Here is a 23,870-nt window from a genome sequence, read left to right as displayed (position 1 = left end):
TGTCCTCGGCAGGATGATGTAGACAGAGCTGCAAGCTGAGAAACTGGGAAAAGAGTTGTTTCCTGAGGAATGGGATCCCTGGGAGAGATGCAGGATTGCAGTGAAACAGGTGGAAGGAGAAATTGGGATGGGCTATGGTCCATTGCCCCTGCCCAGAATTAAGTGAGCTCAGTTCTGGTGGGGAAGACTCAGGCACAAGTGGGGTGGGGCAACTGTTTTTTTGGCTTCCTGCTGTACATGCTAAAGGGAGAAGTCCGCAGGCCAAAAGATGACCTTCACATTTATAGTCCTTTTTAAAAAAATCAACATTTTCGAGGTATTTTTGTATTTAAATTTAATCCACTTCAACTGTGCAGTATGATGCCAAATATGAGCACTTGTTTGCTGGATACAGAACCTCTGTACCATCAGAAAACCTTTTAATGTGACACCAGATCATGATGCAAATGATCATGATGCACACTGTTGGGTGTGCAGTTCCATCCAGTGCAGGAGCCACCCTGTCAGCGAGGGCCCTTGTCTGTGTACTAGGCTGACTCTGGAGGGTTGAGTTGGGGCATGTGGGCTAGGGTGGAGAAGAGGAGAATTTCGTCTGTGCTGTTGTCCGCAGCCATTTGAAAATCACTTGGAGTTTTATTCCAAGCACAAAAGAATGTTAGAGAGAGGAGACCTGCCCAATGATCATGATCATGGCCATTCCCGCCTTCTCTGCAGGACCTGGACTGAGAGTCCTGTAGCTTTTATATTCTCTGGGCCTTGGCCCTAACCTCCCTGACCTCAGGCCTGGGCTTCAGTGGGTGCAAATTCCTTTCATTGTCAACCCTTGAAGTTTAACAGTGTTGTTTTCCCAGCTTGTTTTGGAGGAGGGTAAGAGGTCTGTGGCACTTTTACTAGAGAGGCCAGAGTTCTTTCTCTAAGAATTGTTCTGTTATTACAACTCAGTCACATTAACACTGTCTGGCAGTTGCTGCCTGAGCTGAACCTTCTACCAGGGGAGAAATTGGAAATCAGTTAGAAACACCTGCCCACAGAGACCATCAGTACAACCCGCTGATGCTGATTATTTTACCATTTTTATTGTTATTCAAAGAGAATTTTATCACAGAGTGAAAGTTATGATTTTTACCATCTATGATTTTTTTTTTTTTGGATTTGAAAGTGCTGTTGTTCCCCAGGGCAAGAAAATCGAATCAGTGTAGCCTGGAGGAACCCCCTCAATCCAAGGTTTTTATTCTTGGATGACTTTGTCCTGTGTTTCTGGACACTTTTTAGTGTGTTCTGAATGTTAAAAGAAAGATGAAGCTGGGTATAGTGGCTCATACCTGTAATCCCAGCAATTCTGGAGACAAGAGGATTGCAAGTTCAAGGCCTACTTCAGTAATTTAGTGAGGCCCTAAGCAACTTAGACCTGTCTCAAAATATAAAGGGCTGAGAATGTGATTCAGTGATTAAGTGCCCTTGGGTTCAATCTCCACCCACTACCCCCAAAAAACGGGAGCCACAGCAGAAGAAGAAAGATATATTTTAAAATTTTTTTGTTTTTTAGTTATAGATGGACAAAATACTTAATACTTAATTTTATTTATATATTTTTATGTAGTGCCAACGACCAAACCTACTGCCTCACATATGCTAGGCAAATGCTATACCACTGAGCTACAAACCCAACCCAAGAAAGATACATTTTAAGAGTTAAGGGAAGTCTGGATTGTGTTCCTCTCCAGAAGCTGCTTGGTTTAAGGATCATGCTTTGCCTGTACTCTTTTTTTGTTTGATTTTTGGTTTTTGCAGTACAGGAGATTGAACCAAAGGGTGCTTTATCATTGAGCTACATCCCCAGACCTTTTTATTTTTTATTTAGAGACAGAATCTCACTAAGTTTTCCAGGCTCACCTTGAACTTGCAATCCACCTGTCCTAACCTTCTGAGTAGCTGTAATTACAGGCGTGTACCACTGCGCCTTGCATAGACCTTTTTATTTTATTCTGAAACAGTGTCTTGCTTAGTTTCCCAGGCAGGCCTCAAACTTGGGATCCTTCTTCCTTGGCATCGTGGGTAGCTGGGATTATAGGTGTATGCCACCATTCCCAGCTTCCTCCCTCCACTCTCTATTTTTTTAAAAAATATTTTTTAATTGTAGATGGACACAATACCTTTATTTTGTTTGTTTATTTCTTTTTATGTGGTGCCAAGGATCCAACCGAGTGCCTCACACATGCTAGGCAAGCGTTCTATCACTGAGCTGCAATCCCAGCCCCTCCCTTCACTTTTTAATTTTTTTGAATTATACATGGACACACTATCTTTATTTTGTTTATTTTTATGTGGTGCTGAGGATTGAACCCAGTGCCCCACATGTGTGAGGCAAGTGCTCTGCCACTGCACCACAACCCCAGCCTCTCTCCCTTCACTCTCCAGGGGCCATGAGTGTCAGGATTAGACTGAATAGGGGTGCTAGTGCTAGAACAAGTTTGGGGTAAAGAATTTTGATTTGGGTTTTGTGTAGCAGGAGCAGTTTTCTCTTAGTTCTGCTGGGTAAGGATGAGATATGGTTGGGTTGACTCTTGTCTAGTTTGATGCTGTATTAGAGGAGTTTTTCCCTTCAGGCCAGGCCTCCAAGTCCTGGAGACCAGGGAGAATTTCAGGGGAAAGCCATGTGTTTGAGAATGGATGACTAAGGTATGTGGTCCCTGGTTACCTGTGCTTCTAAAATAAGAATTGACAGCCAAGGTGTGCTGTCCCTAATCATGTCGTTTTTAGAACAAAGATGGACACCAAGGTGTGTGGTCTCTAGTTATCTCTATCTTCAGGAGGATGGACAGCCAAGGTGTGCTATCCTTAATCACTACATCTTCCAGAATGTAGGGAACTCCCTTGAGTCTGATGGAAAACCTCAATGAAATTTAAAGTATCTGGAGACATCAAGTATATACATAGCCACCTTCTAGATCCCTTGTCCTTGCACAGAATCTGTTAGGGGATAAGTGGGAGGCATGCAGACCTTTCCTAGCATGTCAATGCTTGAGGGGTCCTCTGTTTCCTCTCACAAAATAGTTTTTTTCCCTGGTAAAAATACTGCCATGGAAGGTACCAGAAGACAACCTCAGATTGTTCTTCTTCTGTGAACTGGCACACTGAAATTTAACCAGAAAGATTAATGATTGTTAAAACATCTAAAAATTGTCTCTGAGATATAATTCACATAGCATAAATGTCACTATTTAAAAGTATACAGTTCAGTGGTTGTGCAATCATATCCCCCCAGTAGTTTAACTTTTTTAAAAAAAAGTATTTCATCTTAATTCAAAAGGAATATATTCTTTTTTTTTAATTTTTATTGTTGGTTGTTCAAAACATTACATAGTTCTTGATATATCATATTTCACACTTTGATTCAAGTGGGTTATGAACTCCCATTTTTACCCCGTATACAGATTGCAGAATCACATCAGTTACACATCCATTGAGGAATATATTCTTATTGTAGAACATTTTAAAATTGAAACACAAAACTCCTTCACAGAGTTTTTAGTGAGAGGCCAGAATGCCCTGTCTAAGGCTGAAGATGGAGCTGCACATGGTGTTAGGGAGCTTTCTAGTTTGTGGCTGGCTGCAGCATATAGTGTGCTCTCTATAGTGGGGTCCTTCTAAGTCAGGTATGTCTGTGTCTTGGTGTTATAGAAATTCCATGTCTGAAAAAAGCCAGAAGAACTTAGGGACCAGTGTCACTGTATTTTTTTTTAGCCATCTCTACCCATTCTGTCTCCAGACACAAACAGACCCATTTGATATCTACCCAAGCCCCAGACAGGAACATATGTGGGTATCTTGGCAGGGCTTCCTAGAAGGCGAATACAAAAGTCTAATGAAATTTCTCCTGAATTTTTCAATTCAGTCCAATCAGAGTTTTTTGATGAAAGAATCTTAGAAACTGAAAATTTTTTCATCTTTCAAATTTTTCAGTTTTGGGGTTTTTTTGTTTTTGTTGTTGTTTTGTTTTTTTGCAATGTAATGGAATTTTATCAGTATCTCTGATCTCTAAAATATTAAAATTCATCTTTGAATAAACTATTATAATTCATAGTATCTATGCAACTTATAGATCAAATAATTTAAACATGAAATAACCAAACATAATTGGAATTCAAGGAAAGTAGTCAGTTTTTAGTAGAACAGAGGAAATTGAAGTGCTGGTAGTAACACCTGGCTTTCCTAAAGTACTTGCTACCTACTAGACTTTGCTAATTATTTTAACTATTCTGTTTAGTCTATACAAGCACACCTGTGGAGAATATATATTTCTGTCCTCATGGATGAGAGAACTAAGCACAGCATGTTAAGTAACTTGTCAAGGTCACAGAGCTCTCAATTTTAATTTTAATCTCTGACCCCGACATAGGAATGAGATTATTTCTCTGAGGAACTGCCTTTTGTAAAGGATCAGATTCTGGTTTGTATTTAGACAGTGAGAGAGTGTGATCAGGGGGCCCTGGACCCCAAAGGCTATGCTGAGCCTCTGGGATCTTCCCCCCAGCCCCCAGAGTTGTAGGTGGACACAATATCTTTATTTTATTTTTATGTGGTGCTGAGGATGGACCCCATTGCCTTAAGTGTGCCAGGCAAGTGCTCTACCACTGAGCCACAGCCCTAACCCCAAGCCTCTAGGATCTTCAAGGAGGTGCTCAATCCCATTGGTGCTACCCAAGTGCTTCTGGCAGTTTGTGCACATCTGGCATACCTAAAGAAGAACTGGCAGGGTTTGCAGAGCTACAGACAAATGGGGCAGGGGCAGGAAGCATGTACCTTCTTCCTGAGCACTTCTGTCTCCAGGTCTCAGTACCTGGCCACAAGGCCTGCATGTACCATGAAGGAGAGCCATATGGTTTGGAGCCTTTGTGTTGATAGAAGGAGCACTCTGAGGGCAAAGTGAAGGATTGAAAGTTGGGATCCAAACTCAGAACCCACCATTTGGTGGCAGACAGGGACCTAAGCTGTCCAGAGTAGGAGGAGATGGGTCTGGCCAGCTTGTAGTATATGTAACTAATTTTGGAGAGCAGCTCTCTGGCCACTTAGGGGAGCAGCAAGATAACCCTGTACCTTTTTTGTCTTTAGTCATGGGATATTTTTTTCCGCAACACCAATGCTGGAGCTCCCCCGGGCACTGCCTACCAAAGCCCCCTTTCCCTGAGCCGAGGCTCCCTGGCTACCGTGGCCCATGCACAATCCCTGGTGGATGCACAACCCAACGTCGACAAGCTTGTAGAGGACCACCTGGCGGTACAATCTCTCATCAGGGCATATCAGGTGAGCAGGAGCTGACCATCCATGTGGAAAAGGATGCAGTGTTTCTTGGGCCTTTCTGAGTGTTTATAGTAATTTTCTTTTACCTCCTCCAGGTTCTAGGTGCTTGCTTCCTGCCTTTGGGTCTTAGGGAGGCAAAAGTCAAGTATACGAAAGAATGGGAACCAGGCTAACCAAAGTTAAGCAGATCCTCTGCTGTCTTTAATAACTGCCTCATAATAGCTCTTTATTTCTTTTCATAAATTGGCATGACAGATTTTTGGGCAGAGAAACTGGGATCTCCCCCCATCCCCCCAGTGTTGTAGGTGGACACAATACCTTTATTTTATTTTTATGTGGTGCTGAGGATGGACTCCATTGCCTCAAGTATGCCAGGCAAGTGCTCTACCACTGAGCCACAGCCCTAACCCCAAGCCTGGCCATTGAGAAGAAGTGCTACTCACCCGGCAGGAGGCATTGGCTGGGAAGGGTGATGCTGTTGAGTGGGTTGATGCCCGTTCTCAGTTGTTAACAACTGAATACTATAAGAAATCTATAGTGCTTGGAGACACAGAAGCAGGGAGGAGAAGGGGTAAGGGCAGCTGAGCCCTTAACAGGCTTGTTGAGCAGAACTAAGCTTTTCCTTTCATTTTTTCTCTGAAAAGAATCTTGCAGCATCCACCTCATGTCAGCGAAAGCCCTAAAATTTGATCTATGAATAGTTTTAAGAAGAGAAAAGTACCTCTTGAGAGCTTCCATTGGATCCCAGGCTTCACTGTCTCTTATGTGGCTGCAGCATTAACAACCAGAGAAATTATGCCCTGAACTCTCCTTTCTGCCCATGTCTCTCTTTCCTGGAGATGATGATTCAGATATATCCTGCAGACAGTCTAAGGTGTATATATGTAATAAGGCAGAATTGGGAGGACCCTAGGTCCTTGGGTCCTTCAGGCCATGATCTTATAGAAGAGTTCTCTGCCTGGAGTATTACATGTGCTGCCTGTAAGGAGATGGGCAGGATGCTGTAAATGACATAGCCTAAACCTCTAAGGCACTGTTCACAGCACACCTGTCCAGAGGTAAGAGGAGGCACAGCTAGTCCTTCTTGACTATTGTCTTCATGTAGTTGGCCTCAGTAACATCTTTACTATGATCTTGTAGTGACTTCTCAGAATCTGCTTCCCTCTCAAATTGCTAGCAAGAAATTTATGAGTAAAATATCCAAAATTGAAAGAAATTTAAAATTGGAATTCTCTATTTTTTCTCCCTTTTTCTGTAGTATTGGGGTTTGAACCCAGAGGCTCACACACTAAGCAAATGCTCTACTTGCTACATCCTGAGCCCCTCCTTTGTTTTTTTGAACAGTTCAGACCAAATGCTTTAAGTCCATGTTGTTGTGGGCTTTTTTGTTCTGACTACCATGTGTGTGCTGACCTGTATGCAGCATCAGGGCCAGCATCCTCACTCCCTATGTAGATATAATAAAGGCAAATCTCTTAGTAAGATGCCTCATCTGTACCCTTCCTCAGCTTTATCCAACACCCAAGCCTTCATTTCCTCCTTAGGGAAATCTTTATATTCTACCAAAAGGAAGCTTTCACACTGGGCTAACAGTTTCCCAGTATATATAATTTTTATTGAAACCATAAGCTCCCACAAAATAGATCTTTTCAGACTGTTCAAATTTATCATAACCTGAGAATCTTATATTTCCCACCTTTTTTTTAATAAAAGTAATTTTATGCACAATAGTGCTTTTAAAATAAGCTGTTCCAAGATTGACTTCTTAAAATTAATTTTGTTGTATGGGTTTATTAGTGCTGTGTTCCCCTCTGGGAAAGATTTGCATGAAGTATAACTCTTTTACCCCTCCTCACAGCTCACTGGATCTGCTTAATGACTTGCTTGTGTTATTATTCCAGGTCAGGGGTCACCACATTGCAAAACTTGATCCTCTCGGAATTAGTTGTGTAAATTTTGATGATGCTCCAGTAACTGTTTCTTCAAACGTGGGTGAGAATTAATATGTAAATGCTAATTTTAATGTAATTTTACTTTTTTTACCCCTTCCCTCTTTTTTTTCTCCTGTCCTTTTGTGTGTGTCCTTCCCTCTCATCGTTGGCCCACTCATAGATACGAGGGCACCATGTAGCACAGCTGGACCCCCTGGGGATTTTGGATGCTGATCTGGACTCCTCCGTGCCCGCTGACATTATCTCATCCACAGACAAACTTGGTGAGGGTCTGAGAGCAGTCAGCTGCGTTGCTTGAGCTCCTCTCGCTGTGCCACAGCCTGTGGCAGCCAGGATGTCCAGGCAGGAGGGAAAGGCTCTTAAGTTTCCTTCGTTCTGATCACTTGAAATTTATTGGTAATACAGCCTTAGTGTATTTTGGGCATGTTATTTTTATCCCATTTTTTTCAGCCAGATTGTCTAAGTCTCAATCTTGGCCCACCTGGGCAGGTGAATTGGAAGCTGCTTAGAGAACAGCTCTTTTGGCTTCACCTTTCCATATCCCTGTGCAGTGCTGTCTTCCACAAGGCCACTGGTGAGCCTTGCAAGGGAGCGACTATCACAACTGTCCTGTTCTGATGCATGGTGGGGCCCACCTGTGGCCAGAGGCCACTTGCGTCCCATAGAGTGAATTTTAGAGCAAGGTGTGTAGTTGGGGTCTCCCAATTCTTAAATGCTGGTGATCACACCGAGGAAACTTTGGAAGGCATTCCCACAGCGTCCGGAGGCCAGGGCCTTTGGGAGGTGCATGTGTGGAGCACAGATGGGTTTTTGTCACAGTACCAGGTGTACCCTCCTGCACTCTGTCCTCCTTGAGAGGTGAATGGGTGTTGTGGCTGGGCACTCACCTGCAGTTGCTTCCAGAGTTAATCTGCTTTACATCATTGTGCTGCTAACCTGTACTAAAGAAATGATGATATGACTAATTGTGAAATGGCCAGGGTGTTCACAACAGGCACTGTGCATGCTAATGAAATTGATGATCACCTATTGCTAATACTGCTTTTGGGGAGGGAATGGAATTAGCCTTCTTGCAGACATTTGTAGAAGGGTTGCAGAGAAATGGTCCCTAAGGCCAATTGCCCAGTTCCCCTACAGGCATTATCAAGTTGTGCCTGGCATTAATCAGGTAAAGTTATATGCCAAATATTGTTGATTCTGGAATTGATGTTAGCAGTTTGTAATTGCTCTTAAAAAACCTTCCTAGATAATGTAGGGTATCCTCTACATTGTACCAGCCCTTTGGCAAATTTAGGAAGTATGTAAGAAAAACAAGCCATCTTCCCCCTGCTCTGACACCAAAACAAAAACACAGGAGACTTCTGTGATTCCAAGTGGTGTGGGCATTTCTCCCATCCACAAGCAAGCAGTTGCTTCTTTAGTGCTGGTTACCAGGTGGGTGTCCTCTCATTTAATTCAGTTCTGACACCATCAACAAGGACATAGCATCAGATCCCTCAGGTTGAGGACTCAGTCCCCAAGACTTTCCCCATTTCAAACCCAGTTGCAAATCTGGACCATTAGAACTACTGTCCAATTGGCTCCAAATTGAAGTTCCTTCAGCCTTCTCGTTAGTTTTGATTAATTTGCTCACAGAACTCAAATTAAGTAACTCAAAAGAACTCAGAGAAGTTTACCAGTTTATTATAAAGTATATTTTCAAGTATACATGTAAGTAGCCTGAAGAGAGATATAGGCCAGGTTCTGTAAGAGTCCTGTGCAGGAGCTTTTGTCCCTATGGAGTTAGAGTGTACCACCCTCTTTGATGTGGATGAGTCTTATTCACCTTCCTGTGAGCTTACATGTGTTCAGCTGTCCAGAAGCTCTTAGCACCACATCCTTGTGAGTTTTTATAGAGACTTCATTCAGAGACATGATCAAAGCATGGACAGTCATGTAGAAATGTGATGGACTAAAAGGGTATAATCTAGTGATAATAGACTGAGTGGAGAAACCCAGCAAGGTCTGTCTGTCCAGATTCTTCAGCATTCTTTCCTCTTGAGTATGGGGCATGACCCCATCTAAAATGAGAGTTATATCTGTTATCAGACAAAGTAGGTTAGAGAATTCTTTTATGGACAACTCCAAAACAGAAAATTCTTCTTTGAGGAAGAAATGCAGTTTCTATGGCTTGCCTTATGGAGGAAATCATGAACCAGAAACCCTGATGAAAAAAAAAAAAATATATATATATATATATATATATATCAATCATAATATCAGAGGAAGTTTAGAGAAACCTTTGAATCTTAAAGGCTAGTTGGCATGAGTTGAATTCTGTTCCATCATTCAATGGTGAAAAGTGTGTGCTTCCAAGAAGTGGACCTCTCCTTATGGTGTTCCCAAGAGATCTTGGAGCCTTTTTCCTCTGCCTCATCCTTAGTATAGAAACCCTCCCTTCCCATTTATCAGTTTCATTATAGCCTGATGGCATCAAGCCCCTCCAACTTCCTCTTCTTGCTGTTCCATCAGTGCAGTGGCTGCTTCCAGAACCTTCCAGAACTATTGAGTCTCCTCCAGGTGCTCAGAACAGAATGAACTCCTGGATGCCAGGCACACTGTTCCCTCATGAAGAGGTTGGGAACCTTCCAGGACCCCTTTCTTGTGAGAGAAGCACCTCCCATAGCATCAGTCAGGGTGGGGACCAAAAATGCTAGTTTTCATAAGCAGCAAAACTTTTGAACCAGAGGGAGCAGGTGAGGGGACCATATCCCCTCTCCTGTCCAAATTTGTATTGTCTCAGCTAGTGGCATCATAAGTTGCCAGTTGTTCAGTATTTTAAAATGGACCTTTCTCAGGGTTTTCACTCTGTACATTTAGAGTTACCTAGGGAGCACTAAAACTATTCCCTGTCTTGTTCAGACTAACTAGATCAAGGCAAGTTGGAAGGGATACCCCAAGGGCTTTGGTCAAACCCAGTCTCTTAAGTTCTTATACGATCAGTGGCCGAGGTGGGGCTAGAATCTGGGTATCATTCTCCATCATTCTTCTAGGCCATCCTGAGGCTTCAGCTTGTAGTCTAACCTGGGATAATGGTCTAGGCAGTTGTACTCCTTTGAGGTTTGTGATTCCCAATTCAGCAAAGACACAATGAGCGTGAGTGGTTCCGAGGACTTTATAAACTATGAAGCTAAAATGCACAAGGTGGCCCTGAAGTCCTTTGAGGAATCCTATGGAACTACTAAGGAAGAGTTAGAATGTAGTCCCTATTTGTAAATTTGAAATAGTATGATTTAAAAATAATAAACTCTTTAAGTACAAAAGATAGGAATAGCATAAACATGTTAGATGTTTGAGTCTGTAGGAAAATTGATCTTGAATGCTTACCTTCTATACAGGTCCAGTGTGACCACTAGAAAGTTTGCAGAACATCCTGCATCAATTCTTAGCTCAGTGAACCTGGCTCTGAGGGCACAGTCCCTGGGTTGGAGTCCTGCTCTGTGCCTCAGTTTCCTCTTCTGTAAGACAGAAGTGATGGAATCACCTCCTAAGGTTGTTTAAACAATAAACCTTAGAGTAATGCCTGGAATTTATTACCATGCTCTGTGTGTGAGCTGTATATGCCCTGAACAGTCTCCAGATGAGTAGCTGCTGGACTCACTGGTAATGAGATGAACTCAGAAACTGAGAGGTCAGGCAAGGAGCCCAGATCACACAGGAGTTAGTAGTGGAGAAGCTGAACTGCACCTGAATTATAAGAAGCAATGGAGCATCGAATGTAGAAACTTACAACCAAGAAGTGAGGACTCAGGCACCATGGCGGAGGTTTGAGGCCCAGGAAAACTACAGCAAATTCCACCCCCACTGCTCAGTAAGAACGAGGTGGGATAAGGAGCCACAGAGTGAGTGTGTGTGACTGGGTCAGGGACCATGTAATGAAGTTGTCATGGGCCGTATAGTGTGTGTGACTGGTCAGGAACCGTGCTGATAGCATATTGTGTCAGGGGGCCATGCAATGAGCATATGTGACTGGGTCATGATCTGTGTGGGAGATATCACAGGGCCATGAGGTGAGTATGACCAACTAGATTAGAGACTGAGTGCAACATGTCCTGAGTTGCATGCATGCTTTCCCAGAGCTGGATTTGCTCCCATTCCTCTTATTAGCTGTCCTTCCCTGCTTCCTTTGGACAGTTTCTTCTTCTCTTAGGGGAGACTGAGGCTCAGAACAGCAATCACAGACTGCCTTTGAATGTGGTTCTTCATGCTCCCATGGAGCATGTTATGCATGATGAAGAAAGGAGAAGGATGCCACTTCAGAAGCCCCCTAGATTAGCTGAGCATCCAGTGGAAGGTGGTGCAAACAGGGCGGTGTCCACCCTGAATTTTTTTAATTAGGTGGAATTTATTTCTTTGAGTTTCATTTTTAAACCAATTTTGAAAAAAACTGGGAAAGCTAATTTAGGGCACAGCACCTAGCCTCACTTCTCAGAAATTCCCCAGGTCTCCAAAGTAACAGAGTTAACAGTCACTCTTACAGTTCCAAGAACCTCAGCAGACTCAGGGCAGGATAGCGGGATTCACCACCAGATAATTGTGTGCACACAGAACTTATTAATTTGTGCCAGGTTGTACTGTGGACCATATTTCCCTTGGAAAAGAGGGTTGCATTCCGATATGAGATGCCTTGACTACACATTTTCCATCACCCACGAATCAGGGTGAGATTCTGTAGATTTTTCTCCTGTATCCTGTGTGGGCCCTGTTGAGATAAAGAAGGATTGGGCACCCCAAGGTCGTCTAGTAGGAAGGTTCATAGGGAGAAATTTGCCAGCTGGACTTAATGAAGGATCATGGGTCAGGATGCCAAGTTAGAGATGAGAGTATATTGCAAAATGCCAGCTTGGAGTGTTAGGAATGGAAACTTCCAGACCGTGAGTCCCAGGGGGTTCATTGCCATTTTTGGCAGGATACTGCTTCTTGGAAACAGATTGACTTGTAGGCATGATTACACACTGTTGCCTTAGGGTTTGTATTCTATGCTAGTCATCTCTTCCTTGCTCATATTAAGATGGGAACAGGTGGTGTCTTATTCCCATTAACTCTTTTTTTGTTTTTTTGCTACTGAGGATTGAACTCAGGGGCACTCAACTACTGAACCACATCCCAAACCCTATTTTGTATTTTATTTAGAGATAGGGTGTCACTGAGTTGCTTAGCACCTCCCTGTTGCTGAGGCTGGCTTTGAACTCATGATCCTCCTGCCTCAGCCTCCTGAGCTGCTGGGATTACTGGCGTGTGCCACCGTGCCTGGCTTCCCATTAACTCTTGCCTTGAGTTTTCTTTGTCAAGTGTAGTATTTGAATTAAATTCCTACTTAAAAATGCCATAATTTGTGGTTTCTATTCAAATTCTATGTAATTTTTCACAATGACAAAAAATTGAGGTTTTCTTTTACTGTGAGATTCAGACATTATTAAACAAGAATCCCAGATAACAAATTTTATAAATATTTCTGAGGAAAATGACTCTTTTTCCCTTGGATACATTAGTGTGTATAAATTCCTAAAACAGTTTTAGGAAATGTTTTTTTTCTTTTAATCTTTTTGAGATGGAATCTTGCTGTGTTGCCGGTGCTGGCCTTGAACTCTTGATTCTCCTACCTTAACCTCTGGAATAGCTGGGATTACAGTTATGTAATCTCATACCCACCCAGTTTCAGAAAGTGAACTTGAATTAATAGTTAAAAAGTCAACTTAAAAGTTCAAAAATGTAGCAGAATTTTAGCTACTTAAGATGAATTAGTTCTGCCCCTGTGTCATTACCAGTCTATTGAATAATGACAACATTTACATATATCCTCTTGACCTTCTAGGGCTCTCTTGTTTACTCTTTGATGATAAAAAATATTAGCTAAAAATAAAGTTGTTCCTTATAATTTCAAGTGATAGCAGTTCATATAGCAAACATTGCTTCTTCTGTGCAGCCTTAGAGAACTAATGAGGCGTACCAGGGGAGCTTTCCTCAGTGCCTTGGGAGACAGGCCAAGCTAAGGTCATACCCAAGGGGGTTGAAATCATAGTGCATGATGGGTGTGGTACCCCTCGGGTGAATGAGTCCTGGCCTCAAAGACATCCCCCTCCCCACCTTCTAGGGATTGAACCCAGGGCTCTTGTGCATGTGAGGCAAGCACTCTACCAACTGAGCTATTTCCCCAGCCCCTATTTTTTTTTTTTTTTTTGAGACAATCTCTAAGTTTCCTACATTGGTTTCAAAACTTGACAGTTGTCCTAATTCAGCTTCCTGAGTTGCTGGGATTACAGTGACAAAGGACTCAGCAACTCCTAATGTTTAAGAAGATCTTTGACTTAGACACCAGGAACTAGTTAACCTTGTTACACTAGCTTCCAACTTCACTTCCCTGTGCTTCATTTGGAACTGCCATAACTACATCCTCAGCAGCTCCATCTCCTCCAGCTCTGATACACCTGTACTCTTCAACTATTGTTCACTACTAGCATGAAAGGAAGCATTTAATTGACGTTTCTCTGCATGCCCAAGGTCGTGAGCATTCACAGTGTCAGTGACCATGGCTCAGAGCTGAACCATCAGTCCTTCTATGCATCCATTACCACCTACCTTCCTGACCCTTAGCCACCAGATTCAGGATGTGGGTCAGGTGTTTTATGTATCTAGATAAATATCTTGATTTTCACTAATGGTATAGAAAGGGTAGAAATGTGCTGAAAAGCTCACAGGTAGAAAGAAAATGTGCAGCTATGCCCAGTTGTGTATATCTGGGACTCTTAGGATATTCTCAACTACCAATTTCTCTATTCCAGTTTTGCCATCTTGTGAGGCAAGACCAAGGACTCTCTTTGTTCTTTAGAATCTTTCAGAATCTTAAAGTTGCGAGTCTAGACAGCTATCTGAATTCTGTTCTGATAAATGGCTACCCTACAAATCAGTCTTTTTCATTTTCTTTTCCTCCGTTTTTCATCCCACAGTTGCCTAGAACAGGAGTGTATGTAACTTCCCAGAAAAGCACTGTGTTCGCACCTTCTGCAGGCTAGGAGAGGAGATCAAATGACGCTGCCTGATGGCTTCCCAGTGTCAGTGGAGGGGCTGCCCCTTCTAATTCACCTTGTTCCAGCTGTTCTATGAACGAGTCCCACGTTTACCAAAACAACTTTCAATGTTTGATCCCCTGACTACATAACCCACCCTTGTCTCCTTCAGTGTGTGTGTCCATGTGGCTGTGTCTGTGCTACCTGTTAACTGTGATAATGGTATAGGGTTTGGTGTTTGGGTTTTAAACTAACTTTCACCTGTCTTTTTCCTTCTGCGCTCACCCATGCTACCCCACTCTGCCTCTCAGATCTTGCAGTTTTCAAGGAACGACTTCGAATGCTAACAGTAGGAGGTATGAAAATAATGAGCCTTTCACCTTTCTGGAGTTCAGGACTTCATTTGAATAGGATGTGCAACTTTTCCTAGCATGTCATTTGGGGAAAGTTGACACAACTTCTATTAGCATTTTAAAGTTTATTGTTTGGAAATACCTTTTATCCCCCCTTTATTTAGTTATTAACCAATAAGTGGAGCTATGTATCTGGTGTCATTTATTTCTGTTCAATTTGTGTTTTGAAGAGCATCCTTCATCTAGATTTGCATTTCTTCATTGCTTCACTGTAAGCTTCCATCTTCAGCATAGTTCACCTTTAGCTCCTGCTGCAGCCAGCTGGGAACCTGAGGCTATATCAGCTCTGCATGGTGGCTTTTCCCATCCTCCACATTGTGTATTGTGGCTTTGGCTGACCCTGGATTCTTCCAGATTCTGTTTTCTGGGCATTTTAGACAAGATTTCCAAAATGTTCCATGTTTGAAGGACAAGAAAAGTATTAATAAAAACTTTCTAGGAACCCTTTTCATATGACCTCCTTGGTTCTGGGCAGAACACCCTTGAGGAATCCAGAGTTGAAGTGCTGGGGCCATTTGCCTGCTGTCATCTCCTCCCACCTACCCTCCCCCCAACCTGTATCCAGTTTCTTCCTTCCACTCTTGGCTTCCCTTAAGATGTTCTCTTTTTCTTCTGTCTTAGACATATATCTGTGAGATGCTATTTTTTAATTCAGCTTTTTATTTTGAGATAATTATAGATTCATGTGCAGTTCTAAGAAATAAAAGAATGATCTTATGTGCTTTAGCCAGTTTGGTGCACTCAGTGGTGCTAGTTTGTAAAACTGCAGCACACATTGTGGCAGGACACGGCAGATCCCTTCCTTTCCACCCTACACACCATGCTTAACCAGTAGCAACCACTATTGTGTTCTCCATTTCCGTAATTCCATCATTTTCAGATGCCATACAAATGGAAACACGGTATGTAATCTTTTGGGATTGGCATTTTTCAGTCAATGTACTTTTCTAACGATAACCTCAGATTGATGTGTATCATGGTTTGTTCCTTTTTGCTGCTGAGTGGAATTCCATTGTATGAATGTAATGCGGTTAACTTTTAACTCTTCACCCACAGAAAGACCTCTTGATTGTTTCCACTCTTTGGCTAATAGAGTCTTTTGCAGAGCAAAAATGTTTAACTTTGACATCCAGGTTGTCAGTTTTCCTCTTAGGTATGGTGCTTTTGTTGTCAAGTCTCTTAGCCCTAGATACCAAATATTTTTCATCGAGTTATTTTTGTATCTTTGTCAGAAATCAGTAGGACTCATATGGATCTATTTCTGGGTTTTCTATTTTCTCTTATTCTTGTATCTATCCTTCCATGGTATCACACTGTCTCAATTATCATAGCTGCTGAATTTTATTTTCCATTTTCAAAGTTGTTTTGGCTAGCCTAGGGCTGTTCCCTTTCTATGTAAATTTTAGAATAAGTGTCTGCTTAAAAACTTGCCCACATTTTGATAGGAATTGTGTTAAACTTACTGATCCATTTAGGAGAAGTTGAGAAGTGTTCCTTGTTTCCTGGAAGATATTGTATAGAATTGGTGTTATTTCTTTGAATATATGAATTTTCCAGCAAAACCATCTGGACTTAGAGATTACTTTTTTGGGAGCTTTTTATTTATGAATTATATTTCATTTTTAGTCATAGGGCTGTTGATATCTTGGGAGTCTGGGGTCACATCCTCTTTCATTCCTTATATTAGTGAATTGTATCTTTTTCTGTCAGTCTTGTAAGGAATTTGTTATTTTCAGAGAACTTGTACTTGGTATCATTTTGTGCTTCTGTGTTGCTTTGTTCTTCAATTTCATTGATTTATGCTCTTTGTTTCTAGTTTGTATCCCTTGGTACTTCTTATTTGACCTTTGGGTTATTTAGAAGTGTGTTCTTTAGTATCTAAGTGTTTGGGGATTTTTTTTGTCATCTGTTATTAAATTTCTAGTTTGATTTCATTATGGTTGGAGAATGTACCCTGTATGATTTCAGTTCTACCACATTTGTTTGTTTGATCCAGTATAAAATTTTTGTCATATATTCCATGGCAACTTGAATGTTATTGTTAGTTGGGGGTATAGCTCAATGATATAGCACTTGCCTATTGTGCATGACACCCTGGGTTTGATTCCCAGCATAAACAAATAAATGTCAGGTTTGTTTTAAGTATTTTTTTGCGGTGGGGTGGAAGTGGGCAGCAGTACTGGGTATTAAACACAGGGCCTCAGGCATGCTAAGTAAGTATTCTGCCACTGAGCTAGATCACCAGCATTTTTTATTTAATTTTGAGACAGGGTCTTGCCAAGTTGCCCAGGCTGGTCTCAAACTTGCCATCCTCCTGCCTTAGCCTCCTGAGTAGCTGGGTTGTGCTCCCCCACCCAGTTGTCAGTTAAAACTTGTTGGTTGATAGTTATTGAGTTCATCTATGTCCTTGCTGCCTTTCTGTATAGGTTTTTTAAACATTGGTTGAGAGAGGTATTGAAGTCTTCAACTATAAACGTGGGTTTGTCTGTTTCTCCTTTCAGTCCTATTAGTTTTTGGTTCACATATTTTATAGCTCTCTTAATTGATATATACACATTTGGGATTGCTGTGTCTTCTTGTTAGATTGATCTTTTTTCATAATGTGATGTCTTCTGTGTCTCTGGTAATTTTTATCAGACATTAATTGTTGTTCTTTCATTTCATTAAGGTTTACATAGTATATTTTGTCCACCCTTTTATTTTCATACTGTATCATATTTGATACAGTTTTATTCTTTTTTTCTTTCTTTTTTATGTATTTATTTTTTAGGTTTTTTGTTTTTTTTTTTTTTTTTAGGTAGACACAATATCTTTATTTTATTTTTATGTGGTGCTGAGGATCGAACGCAGTGCCTCATGCATGCCAGGCGAGCGTGCTACCACTTGAGCCACATCCCCAACCCTATTCTTTATTTTCTTTAGTTGTTTAATAGTTTATTCTTTATTTTCTTTTTGTTGGTTTTCATTTTTTGCTTTTATTCCCTGTCTTCCTATGGCTTTTTATATCTGTATTTTTAAAATTTTATTTCTACTTATTTACAGATAGTGTTTTTTAAAAATCTCTGTAGCTTTTCTAGTTGACGTGGGTATTACATTACATAGACAAAACTTATCAGTAACTACTGATGTTAATTTTACCAGCTCAGATTATGTAGAAACCTTACCTCCTCTTATAGTTCTACAGTTTTTTATCCTTCACAATTTGTAATATAATATTTCCTTAAATATTTCTTATGCATGCTTTTAGGTCACACCAGACTGTTGTACATTTGCTTCAACCACCAGACATAATTCAGCACTCCCAATAAGAAAAGGAGCCATCTTTGTATTTACCCACATTTTTTTTCTTTCTTTTCTTTTTCTTTTTTTTTTGTGTGTGTATGTATATTTAATCCTTTCTACAATTCAATTTGTTGTTTTCTTTCTAAGTAATTTCCTTTGACCATTCTTTTAGGGCAGACCTAATTTTCCTTCGTCTAAGAATTTCTTGATTTCTTCTTCATTCCTGCAGTATATTTTTGGATATTTTCCTTCAGCTATTGAAAAGTGTGCTGCTAGTCTTGTGTGATGGCACACACCTGTGATCCAAAGTGCTCTGGAGACTGAGACAGGAGGATTGCAAGTTCAAGGCCAACCTGGGCAATTTAGAGAGACCCTGTCTCAAAATAAAATAAAAAGAGCTGAAGATGTAGCACAGTGGTAGAGTACTTTCCTAGAATGTGCAAGTCTCTGGATTTAATCCCTAGTACTACAAAGAAAACAAAAGAAAAAAGCCCACCATACATAAATAAAAAAGGAATTATTAAAAAACCATTTAATTCACTCATGCCTGTAATCACAGCAGCTCAGGGGTCTAAGGCAGGAGGATTCCACATCAAAACCAGCTTCATTAACTTAGGGAAGCTGTCTCAAAATCAAAAGTGCTGGGAATGTGATTTAGAGGTAAAGCACTCCTGAGTTCAATCCCTGGTACCAAAAGCAAAAAACAAATAAATGTTTAACCCACCTACATGAAGGCAGGGGGAAAAGCAGAGAAATGAAAAATGGAACAAAGAATTAAAAATAAAATGGCATACTTAAGTCCCAACATAGTATCAACTATATTAAATATAAATCATCTAAATGCATTAATTAGAAGGCAAATATATGTGAGTAGATTTTAAAAATATATGATCCAACCGTAAATAAGACAGTCGGTCACTATTTTAAGATAATCACTTTAAAAATAACGTGCTGAGGGGCTGGGGTTGTGGCTTAGTGGTAGAGCGCTCACCTAGCACATGCAAGGACCTCAGCAACACATAAAAATAAATAAATAAAAGTATCTATTGTGTTCAACTACAACTAAAAAATATTTTTAAAAAATAATGTGTTGCTGGGCTGGGGTTGTGGCTCAGTGGTAGAGTGCTTGCCTAGCCTAGTATGTCTGAGGCACTGGGTTCAATTCTGGCACCATGTAGAAAAATAAATAAATAAAATGTGTGGAGTCTGTGTTTAAAAATAAATAAAATGTTGAGGTTGGTGGTATAACTCAATGATAGAGCATTTGCTTAGCATCTATAAGGCACTGGATTCAACCTCTAGTATGTGAAAAAAGAAACACTGTAGATAAATGAAAATGAAAAAGATGTTTGGGCCTCAGGAAGTTAGGGGAGAAACACATAGAAATGAAAAATGGAACAGAAAACAAAAATAAAATAGCAGGGCTGGGGATATAGCAGTCATAGAGTGCTTGCCTCATATGCACAAAGCCCTGGGTTCAATCCCCAGCACTACCACCAAAATAAATAAATAGATAGATAGATAGATAGTCTAAATATATACTAATTAATATTTATTAGAAGAGTAGATTTAAAAACTATATGACCCAATCACATGCTATCGGTAAGACTGTCGCTTTAAAAATAACATGTTTTGGGGCAGGTTGTATAGCTCAGTGGTAGAAGATGTACTTAGCATGTACAAAGGCACTGGGTTCAATCTCGTGTACTACCCAAAAAAGGGGGGAAAGGATGCCACTTCCTTTTATGTTCCAAGGTTTTCTGTCATTCAAATTGGCTTTTTCTTATAGTTAAGGTGTCACTTTATTTATGATGGGAGCTATCAAGAGTTTTTCTTTGTTTTTAATTTTCAGATATTTTAACTATGTTGTGTTTTGGCATGCATTTTGGGGGGGTTATCCTATGAATTCACTCAGCTTCTTAAATCCATGGATTTAAGCTTGCTGTTCTAGCAAGTTTCCATGTACCTTTTTAGCCACCCTTTCTTTCTCTTCTAGAATTTGATCCATATGTGTATGCAGTTTTTTTATTAGTGTGTCACATTTCTTTGAGGCTCTGTTCACTTTTTGTTTTCTTTGTATTCATTAGTTTCTATTCCTCTGACTTCACATTCACTGTTCTCTAACCCTTGATTCTTCTGTTGAACTTCTCTAGTGAGTTGTTTTTTACAAAGCTGAAATTTTTCCTAAGACTTTGTTTTGTGACTCAGTATCTTTTTGTCACTGTTATGTTTGAAAGTGCTCATAGAAATCATTTTATGATGGCTCCATTAAAATCTTAGGTAATTCTAATATCTTCATCATCATGATGTGTCTGTAGGTTATCATTTCTCATTCAATCCGAGATATTCCTGATTCCTCTTGTGATTTTTTTAAAGTTGAAACTAGGATATTTCAGGAATTATAAGCATTAGAATCTTATATATAAATCTTCTGTTAGTAGCAGACCTCCTCTGGATATTGTTCTGCTGGGAGAGAAAGGAGGCACTATCTTGTTCCTGTAGGTAAGCTTGGAGCTGCTGCATTATCTCCCAGGGAGGAAATGTGGACTACCTCGTGGACCATCTTTTAAACCCCCAGGTAAAGGTTGGAGGTTGGTCTCATAAGAGCCTTGTGAGTGTAGCAGTAGGACCATAGTGTTTTCTGAGGGGTTTTGGCTGATGAAGAATGTAATTGTCTAAAAGGTTTTTGTATTGCTAGGCTGTCCCACTCCTGGCCTTTTGGATAGAGAGCAACTTTTTTGGGTGTTGGTTATTTGTACGTCTGAGAATTTCTGAGATGCTGGTTTTTCTGCTTCAAATCTGGGATATTGGAGCAGAAGGAAACCCAGGGACTTCCCTAGCTGTTTTGCCCTTTTCTACCTTTCAGGGAATTAAGTTTGTTTTGCATGTAATGTCCAGGGTTTTGAATTATACTTAAGGGGGGGATAGGGAAAAATATGTCACCTCCACCTTCCCAAAGCAGCCATTTGTAGGTTTGATTTCTCAAATGGCTGAAGCACTAGAAATGGAGCCAGTGGTTCTGAAGCTCATTACACAGCCCAGAAACTGTGAATTCAGAGTGTTAAAAGTAGAAGATTGTCATTTGCTGAGTCCCCTTTATCATTTCTTTATATTGTGAGAGTGCAATAAATATTCAGTTCTCACCCAGGGGCATGTACTTGACTAGTTAATTTTGCAATCCAGTTATTTTCTAAACAAACTATGCACTAGTTTAGCTGGGTGCAATGGGGCATGTCTGTAATCCCAACTAGGGGATTACTGGAGACTGAGGAAGGCTGGATGCAAGTTCGAGGTCAGCCTCAGGAACTTTTCAAGACCCTATTTCAAAATAAAACAAAAAGGGATTGGGATGTAGCTCAGTAATAGAGTGCTTGCCTAGCATGAGTAAGGCCCTGGGTTCCAATCCCAGGAAAGCAAAACAGAAAACACTGCTTTGATACTCTATTCCCTGGCCTGAGTTTTTTCATCAGCTAGAAGTTTCTCAAAGATAATTTTGTTTTTCCTCCATAAATACCATGAGACTATTATTTGCAAGCTGGGCTATAAGTGGTGAGAGGTGTTTGTTTCACTCAGGCACAGTGATTGTTATGTCCTTATTGTTGGTAGAGTTAACAGGAGGAAGCAGGTGGATAAACTTAACTAAGCCATTTCTACCATCACCATTCTCCAGGTTAAAAAAAGTAGATTGGCTTTTGTTTTAATAAAGGGGGGGGGGGGAACACTCAAAAAAGAGCTTGCTTTTAGGACTTAACACCTACCCTAAAGCTGGGCTTGGTGGTGTCCATCTGTATTCCCAGCTATTCAGGAGGCCTAAGCAGGAGGATTGCAAGTTTTTGGGCAGCCTGGGCAACTTAGCAAGGCCCTGTCTCAAAATTAAAAAAAAAAAGGCTGGGTTATGTAACTCAGTGGTAGAGCATATGCTCAACATGTGTGGTGACCTGGACTTGATCCCAAAGATTCATGTCCATAGTTGTGGATGTTTATTTCACAGCAGCTCTTATTTACACTTAATTTGGCCAAGAAACAGAATATTTCATCTCATCCATTTAGTAGTTGGAGTCTCTGCAGATTCCTTGTTTTCAGGTTCAATTTTCATTTCCAGAGCCTCATAAAGTGCTGGTGTGAGGTATGCAAGTGCTTGTAACTCTTATAGTGTGTTCTTGCCCTTTTCTAGTCAATAGATTATTTCAGAGTAGATGTCAAATTGGAAAAAGAACCTTTGGTACCATTTTACAGTCTCTTTCAATAATGATGAAACAAGCATGGAATGCCAAAAATAGAGCCCTTTTATTGTTGCTCTCTATCAGAAAAAGATGCTTTTGGATGAGGAGGCATCTTCCCTATAGAGAGTACTCCAGTGAACATTAGTGAGTTTTGCAGAGTGTTTTGGACTGGGAGAGAAAGGGTACGCCTGTGTTTATGAACACATTCTGCAGAGCATCTTTAGGACTTCAGTTTGGGAATTCCAGGAAGAGGCCCATATTTAAGTCCGGTGGGGGCTATTTACCCCTTTTCTGATGCCCTGTGTGGCTATGACTGGCAGTTCTTCCATAGGCTGCTCGGCCCCTGGGTGACTGTTTCTCCCCCATTTCTTAGTCCCCCAGCTCTTTCTCTCACCATACACACATATTATTGTTATGTAACTCATATATGATGTGCTGTTCTCTATCAATTCCTCATTTCCTACTTTAATTCCCTTCTTAATTCTGCTTTTTGATTGACTTTCTCAATGCCTTCTCATGGCTCTCTGTTCCCACTCTCAAAACTGGTTTTTATTTTGGGGACTTTGAAATAAATTTATCTCGAATTATAAATAATTGGTACACTAATTATAAATAATTGGACTAATACATGAATAATAGGAGCTTTATTCTGGTTTACCTGTGACACCCAGTAGTAGTCTTCAGCTCCCACTTACTGCTAAAGTTTCTGTTTCTGGCTGTAAAATATTACTTACTTTCATGTATATCAGGGTTTTTTTTTTTTTAGATTTTTTTTTTCTCTTTTTGCTCCCCTGGGGCATCCCTTCCCCTTTCTATGTAAACTGTGGTCCCTGCATGGCTGTGCCTTGTCCCTCATCATCTGCAGGGTTCTATGGCCTGGATGAGTCTGACCTTGACAAGGTCTTCCACTTACCCACTACTACTTTCATCGGTGGACAGGAGTCAGCACTTCCTCTGCGGGAAATCATCCGTCGACTGGAGGTAAGAACGCCATACAGTTTTTAGGAGAATATAGCAGACTTGCTAAGAGCCTGCATTGGTTGGGTGCCCTCAAGACTAGTTTCCCTTTCCCTGGTTCCATATTTTTAAAAACTGTGAGGTAAAAGGCAACTATTTTTTACTATTTCATAGATAGAAACCCAGTGGTTTTGTTTGTTTGTTTTGATTAGCCATAGAGGAAAAAAAAGAAGCCCTGTATTTACAAATTCCAGTAGGAGTTTATTTCAGACATGCAGTACTTCCTAGAGAGTCCTGTCCACCCAAGAAACAGGTTTGGAGCAGAGATCACTTCCCATAATCACTGGTCTCAGGAGAGTTGTTGATGACTATTAATTTTCTGCTCACTCCCTCTATTTCTCTGGTCCCCCACCCCGCTTCTTTCTGGACTTTCTTGGTGTTCTGCCTCCTCAGGGGACACCTTTACATGCACATTATAGATAGCAGCTAAGAGTCTGGCTCTGGCATCAGGCTGCCTGTGTCCTATTCTTCCCACCTTGGCTAGTGGTTGCCACTTTCATCTGTAAAAGGGTGACTGCTGTGCCCATTTCAGAGGGGAGAATGGATTGTATGAGAGGCCCCCATGCCTAGTGTTAGCCATAACTGTTACTTAGTGCTGCCCCTGGTGTTTATAGTTGTGAACCCATTGATGGCACC

At 40.8% G+C, this 23,870-nt stretch overlaps 1 protein-coding gene across 6 annotated transcripts in view; it reads left to right on the top strand.

The window, feature by feature from the left end:
- The window catches only part of Ogdh (oxoglutarate dehydrogenase), an 85,170-nt gene that overhangs the window by 24,682 nt on the left and 36,618 nt on the right, over nt 1-23,870 (top strand). For 3 of the 6 annotated variants that reach the window (XM_058576856.1, XM_058576857.1, XM_058576858.1), the window contains exons 3-6: nt 5,113-5,304; nt 7,414-7,516; nt 14,611-14,655; nt 23,083-23,198. In XM_058576856.1, the coding sequence (XP_058432839.1) occupies nt 5,113-5,304; nt 7,414-7,516; nt 14,611-14,655; nt 23,083-23,198 (456 nt within the window). Of the gene's footprint in view, nt 1-5,112; nt 5,305-7,202; nt 7,294-7,413; nt 7,517-14,610; nt 14,656-23,082; nt 23,199-23,870 lie in introns of all 6 variants that reach the window. The other 3 variants (XM_058576859.1, XM_046437899.2, XM_046437902.2) reach the window with 3 other exon arrangements.

The sequence above is a fragment of the Marmota monax genome, unplaced genomic scaffold (genome assembly GCF_021218885.2).
Source record: "Marmota monax isolate L192 unplaced genomic scaffold, Marmota_monax_Labrador192_F-V1.1 WCK01_AAM20220418_F8-fsc00109, whole genome shotgun sequence".
NCBI lineage: Eukaryota > Metazoa > Chordata > Mammalia > Rodentia > Sciuridae > Marmota > Marmota monax.
The sequence above is the reverse complement of the archived record's forward strand: the minus strand, read 5'-3'. Positions and strand labels throughout refer to the sequence as shown.